Raw genomic sequence first — 6,813 nt, 5'->3', positions numbered from 1 at the left:
GGAAGGGGTAAGGGGAGGGGAGGTGGAAGGGTAGGGGAGGGGAGGGGATGGAAGGGGTAAGGGGAGGGGAGGGGGAAGGGGAGGGGAGAGGTGAGGAAGGGAAGGAGTGGGGAGGGGGACTCTCTAATGCATGCTCTTGGAAGGGGAGGGGAGGGGTGAGGAAAGGAAGGAGATTGGAGGGGGCTCACAAATACATGCTCTGGCGACTATGGCCGCTAAGCCCTTGGACACATACACACACACATAAAGTCAGGGGCTTCGTGGCCACGGCCGCCTAATTTTTTTTGGGATTAAAAGGGGGAGGGGTGAAGAGAAGAGAGAGGGAAGGAAGAAGAGAGAGGGAGAAAGGAAAGAGGAAGAAGAGAGAGGGGGGAGGGAGGAGAGAGAGAGAGGTGAGTGGAAGGGAAGAGAGAGGGAGAGTGAAAGAAGAGGGAAGCGAGGAAGGAGAGTGGATGGCACGGGAGAAGATAGCTCGATGGTTGGAACATCATGCAAATCAGCATTAATGCACTTGGTAGAATTAACATTATTAATGGTAATATCTTGAGAAGCGAGAACACTACTACCAAAAATATGTTACTATGAGAATTATTGTTTGTCATTAACTAATGATAACTTTCTTGATATCGACAATAGTAGGATAGCAATTGCAAAAATTGATTGACTATAATGTGGAAATTATTGCCAAAATCATTTCTCCCTTTTTCGATGAACTTTTGATAGTATTCATGCTTTCATATATATTCACACTACTTTTGGGCAAAAATTCATATGCTCATGCATAAGCATAAGCATAATATTTCTCTCTTTTTCTCTTATGCATATGTTTTTCCTTCTCTTATGCTTATGTTCTTTTCCCCTCTTCTTTTTCCCTTCTTTCAATCTCTTTTCCCCTCTTCCTTCTTTTATTTTTCACTCTCTTTTTTCCTCTCTTTTTCTCCTCTTTTCATAAGCATATGTATTTGCCTATGCTTATGCTTATGCATGAGCATATGCTCATATGCTCATGCATAAGTACAACTTATGCTTTCTCTCTTTTTCTCTTATGCTCATATGCTCATGCATAAGCATAAGCATATGCTTTCTTTCTTTTTCTCTTATGCTTATGCTCTTTTTCCCTCTTCCTTCTCTTATGCTTATGCTCTTTTCCTCTCTTCTTTCTCCCCTCTTCCTTCTCTTCTTTTCCCCTCTTCCTTTTCCCCTCTTTCAATCTCTTTTCCCCTCTTTCAATCTCTTTTTCCCTCTATTGTTTTTCCCCTCTTTCAATCTCTTTTCCCCTCTTCCTTCTCTTCTTTTCCCCTCTTCTTTTTTCCCTCTTTCAATCTCTTTTCCCCTCTTCCTTCTCTTCTTTTTCCCTCTTCTTTTTCCCCTCTTTCAATGTCTTTTCCCCTCTTCTTTTTTTCCCTCTTTAAATCTCTTTTCCCCTCCTTTCCTTCTCTTCTTTTTCCCCTCTTCCTTCTCTTCTTTTCCCCTCTTCTTTTTCCCCTATTTCAATCTCTTTTCCCCTCTTCCTTCTCTTCTTTTCCCCTCTTCCTTCTCTTCTTTTCCCCCTCTTTCATGAGCATATGTTTTTTCTTCTCTTATACTTATGCATATGTATGAGCATATGTCTCCTTCTCCTTCTCCTTTCCTTCTCTTCTTTTTCCCTCTCTTTTTCTCTTCTTTTCATTCTCTTATGCCTATGCCTATGCCTATGCTTGTGCTTATGCTTATGCTTATGCTTATGCATGAGCATATGCTCATATGCTTATGCATAAGCATAAGCATATGCTTTCTCTCTTTTTCTCTTATGCATATGCTTTCTCTCTTTTTTCTCTTATGCATATTTGGTTCCTTTTCCCTCTCAATCTCTTTTCCCCTTTTCTTTCTCTTCTTTTTCCCTCTTCTTCTCTTATGTGACATCATGGTCTCTATTCTCTAGAGAACTTTGATTCCACTCAAGCAACACCTCAGGGGCCTACCCCTATGACTACCCCCGGCCCGACTCCTCTCGGGCGTAGCACTATGACTACCCCTCGGGGAACTCCTTTGCTAGTAGCCCATGGCTTTGTCGAGAGTCTCAACGAGTTTGTTGCACAGATAAGCGATGAGGAGGCAGCAAGATTCTTCTCTCTGCTATCCCAGAGGACCTCAGCGACTCTCACCTACACTGACAGCTGGACCTACTGTCCAACCATCCCCTCTAGCCCCTTTGACTGAGGGATCATCCCCTGGGCATGTCCATCGTAAGGGAAGAAAGAGTAGGAGGGGTTGCTTATGTTGTGTTGACTCAGGAGATGTAGACAAGTCAGCACACTCACATCCCTACATGTCTCCACTTGGTCCTGAGACCCAGTACCAGTCAGGTCCCTTGCCCTCTCCTACTCCCACTGCTACTCCTCGCTCCGGAAGTGCTCACACAAACACCACTCGCTCTGACTCTGCCACTATCATGAGTCCTCCTTACTCGGTCAAGGACCTGTCCTATCAAATCACGGCTACTGGGGAGAGATAATAGAAGATACAAAAGGCATAGCAGTGATGGCTACCATGAGGCGGTTGATGAGCCACCACTTCTTGAGCAGTATAGCTACTGACTGGCGGTACCAAGATGACCAAAAGAAGCAAGGAGTCATCGATGAATTGAAAAGAAAATACCCTAACCTCTCAAATTGGGAGTTCAATGAGATTTACATGCGAGAGCGCATGGTTTTGGTCTTGAAGCATCATAGGTCAACCTTGCGTACTTCCATCACAAAGGGGAAAGCTAAACCCAACTGGGCAAACAAAGCTAATTGGAAGTTTTTCAAGAAGCAAAACAGGGACCATCCCAAAATGTTCGAGGGGCAGAGAAGGGCTACGAGGAGATGGCTAGACTCCGTAGGTACTTCGCACTTTGGTGCAGGCAGACGGTTGGCATTCGAGGCAATCGTAGTAAATCTAATTCTTCTCATTTAATGTATTGTTCTATTTGTTTTACTACATATTGCATGCACTTTATGTAACTCTTGTAAATTGGGCCCACAGCAAGCTGCGATGGGTTGCCTTTCTGTAGACACAAAGATGAGATGCACGTTTTGCATAGGAATAAAGCCATGGTTATTGAGCAGGAGGCACTGGGAGTAATGGTCGATTGGGCTGAGGTGGTTGCTCGCACGGTATAAGTCTACTCCTACTTGTAATCTCACTTTTTAAACTGTTTTATTCTTTAAGTTCCAATCTAATTTCCAATTAATATGGTTTCACTCTTAGAATCAAAGCTCGAACATCCCATCAGTGGAGGTGAGCGGTGATGATGAGGGATTAGGCTTACACGGCTTCGACAAGGGCTAGGGAATAGACACAGCTCATGAGGGCCAGGGAGCAGACGCAGCTCACGAGGGCCAAGGATCAGGCCAGCAAGACAAGGACGAGGATGAGGATGATGATGATGACGACTCGGATGAGCAGTAGTAGTAGTAGTTTGCATATACTTTGCCATATATATGCTTTTGTATATCGGCTCATTTGAGTGATTTTGTATTACCCTTTTCGAAAGGGTAATTTTGTAACAAACAATGTTGTATATCTTTGACATGTATATGCTTCTATCGCTCAGTTCATTGGAACGATTTTGTATCACCCTTTCTACAAGGGAAATTTTGTAATAAAAAACATTATTTTGTAATTACCTAATAAAAAACATTAGTAGGGCAAAACAGGGCTTGTTGTGGCCCTGTTTAGTCCCATTAATGTTTTTTAAAGCTTCTGTTAATCGTCGCTATATAGCGACGTTTACCAGTGTCACTATATAGCGACGTTTACTAGTGTTGCTATATAGTGACGTTTATAAGTGTCGCTATATAGCGATGCTTATATAGCGACCATTCTTTTTCGACATTTATTGCGACGTAAATAACGACCTTTACGCCTGTCAAAAAAAAACTTTTTAGTGTAAAAAAGGTAGGTATTTTCATCGAAAAAAGACCTATGCCTTGTGGTGTTATCCATGATTTTTCCATTATTAAAGTGCACCCTTTTCCTATTCAATCTGTAAAATTTTCGCCAAAATCATTTGAAAATGTGAGAAAAAATGACATTAAATATGCCCTTATGTTGAACTCACGTGATAGTCACATATATTATTGAGTGATCCCCTCGAGGAAGATACTCAAATGTTTTCTAACTACCATATTTGACTTTGTGTTTATAGACCGAAAGAATCTCACAAGGTAGCTATAAAAAGTTCATGCTATGAGATCTAACTAATCTCCCTTGATATTAAATGTGATGATGAAGGAAATGCCAAATAGCCAAAGTGTGATGTATAGGTACAAGGGAACCATGGCTCCCATATCTAATATATTTCCTAGAGTATCAAGTTTGAATCCTCTCCTTGGGTCAACATCAAGCCTAATGTGCACTTGGAACCTCTCATTTTATACATAGTGTATTTTATTTTTTTGATGTTGTTTATAACAACGCACTCATTTTCACACATGATAGATACTCCAACGGTGGTGAATTAGAATTGTGCCTTAAAGTGTGACCAAATAAATAGAGTTGATGACATTAAATATATGACTAGCTAGAGTTCATTAAATTTTTCCAAAGGATGAGAATCCTATTTTTTTAAAAGAATATTTAAAAAGTGGAATAGTGAATCGATGACACAAACCCATGACTCGTCCGCACAATACACTACTAAAAATAAAAAATGGAAGTGGCATGTGAAAGTGTGAGTTTATGTAGATGTGTCACATGAAGATCAAAAAATAGTTTAATATCAAACTTGTGGGTATTTTAGGTACAAATGAATAAGCTAAGGTGAATAATATGACTATTAAATGCAATAATATTTTCCTTTTGCTCAAAAAATAATGACTTCAAATGAATAACATTTCCTTTTGCTAAAAAAAAGGAGAGAATAATTTGACTATTATGTACATGTTTATTTTTAACACGTGCCTCTACTTCAATTACGTTGAGAGCATATCAATCTAGCTGAAGCAGTTCAAAGACACACAGTATTCGAGCATGTATGTTAATCTACACGATTTGTGGGCAGTCCTATGCTTGACGCTAAGCTCAAATTCAAAACAAAATTCATTCTTCAACTGGGTTGACTGCCGCAATATTAACTTCAATCTAGCTGAATTTGACTATTATCAAGCAAATCTACACTTTTGTGATTTGCGGCAGTCATAAGCGTGACGCTGAGTTCAAAGTTCACTCTTCAACTGGGGCTGAGGGGCAGCTGCAATATTAACTTGAGAGCATATCGATCAGCTAGCTGAAGCAGTTCAAAGACACAAGCATGTATGAGTCTCAAGCATGTATATTGTTCATCTAGACACTCTTTTGTAATTCGTGGGCGTCCTAAACTTGACGCTAAGCTCAAATTCAAAACAAAATTCAGCCTTCAACTGGGACTGAGTGCCCTATGCACCTGAAATATTAACTTGAGAGCATATCCGTCTACCTGAAGCAGCTCAGAGATCTTATTATTGCATATCATTTTGTTGCGACTTCCGACTACAGAAACATATAACCTTGTTCATCTTTACAGCAAGCTCACCTTAATATCTGATTTCCTACAACACTATTGATTCCCTACATTATGGAGCATGAATGCGCATTTTCGTCGCTAAACATGACCGCTAGACCCGTCTTGGGGATCATCGACGCTGGGTTTTTGTAGCCCTGGATGACATTGTAGCCATGCTTCTTGTAATTGTACGTCTTCTCGAATTTTTCCGACTCCTTCAAATATGGGTTGTAGCCAGATATTGACGCCGGCATGATCAGCTCCGCGCTCTTCCCACTACTCCTCACCGCCTTCAACACCTTCTTCCTGTCTACGTACCCCGTCACAGTCACCTTGCCTTGCTTCAGATTAACATCCACCGTTTCCACACCTGCTTTATGCATTCGCCACGGAATCACAATTAGCATCTCAGCATCCAACGCATTTATCTTAAAGTTTTAGCATGCACTCCTACGTAAAGCCTCGCCTCGAAGCGTACAGTACCTTTGAGTTTTGAGAGTGCATTCCGAACTTTCCGCTCGCATCCGTTGCAATCTAATCGCACACGAAGTTCTACGACCTGTTGTAAGGCCAGTCGACGAAGGACAATGTTAGCTCGCAGCTTCCAATTCTCGCTTCCTTGATACGTGCTAATATGGGACGTTTCCATTTGGATTTCAAAAGGCCAGTTAAGAGCGTACGTACCTCCATGAAGCACAACGTTGAAAGGCAGTTTAAGATCTAGCTCTATTGTTCAGAATAGCTGCGCCGCTTCCTATAAGGAACAATTCAAGAAATTTTCAGAACTGCTGAGGAAGGCGAGTCCTGAAATCTGCGTCCTCTAAAGACTCCTGATCAGTGGTTTCCTGTTAGGTAAGATGAAGATTGAGCAAAAGGCCCAGGAAAGGTTTCAATTCCCAAAGCGTCAAATCATCAGAACCGTGAATTGTGCAACGGGTGCCACCTATTTATCAATGAAATGAGAAAAACGGTAGGCGGTGCTTAGGGACGGCCAAATCCGCTCCTTTACTAGCGGATTCAACGCTTCAGTGACGTGCTCCGCTTGCGGTTATGCATAATTGTCCGGTTGATATTTCTTTTGAAAATATCTGTCATCCTCCAGAGGTCGCCATCATCTAGTTTTGAGGGATACATATCCCACCTAAGCAGAGATTCTTTAGTCCAAACTTGCGAAGGATTATTTACGTCTCCAAGTACCTCTGGACATGTTTGTCTCCTTGTTCCGCACACTGCAGCACCTTGCGCGCTAAAAGCCTGTAGTCCGCCCAATCCATCTATAACTAGATTGATCACGTCCGGCTACCTAT

At 41.7% G+C, this 6,813-nt stretch overlaps 1 protein-coding gene across 1 annotated transcript; it reads right to left on the bottom strand.

Annotated features, from left to right (window-relative positions):
* Nucleotides 1-5,139: 5,139 nt before the first annotated feature.
* LOC147897094 (heavy metal-associated isoprenylated plant protein 44-like) lies at nt 5,140-6,431 on the bottom strand. Its single transcript, XM_087381818.1, has 3 exons — nt 6,191-6,431; nt 5,990-6,065; nt 5,140-5,876 (listed from the first exon to the last, which is right to left on the bottom strand). Exons 1-3 carry the CDS (start codon nt 6,194-6,196, stop codon nt 5,572-5,574), a joined length of 387 nt encoding a protein of 128 aa, XP_087237944.1. The 5' UTR covers nt 6,197-6,431; the 3' UTR covers nt 5,140-5,571.
* Between the last annotated feature and the right edge of the window lie 382 nt (nt 6,432-6,813).

Source organism: Dipteris shenzhenensis, chromosome 11 (genome assembly GCF_047967505.1).
Source record: "Dipteris shenzhenensis isolate YYH24624 ecotype China chromosome 11, Dip_SZ_1.0, whole genome shotgun sequence".
Lineage (NCBI taxonomy): Eukaryota > Viridiplantae > Streptophyta > Polypodiopsida > Gleicheniales > Dipteridaceae > Dipteris > Dipteris shenzhenensis.
Note: the sequence above shows the minus strand (reverse complement) of the source record. Positions and strands in the feature narration are given on the sequence as shown.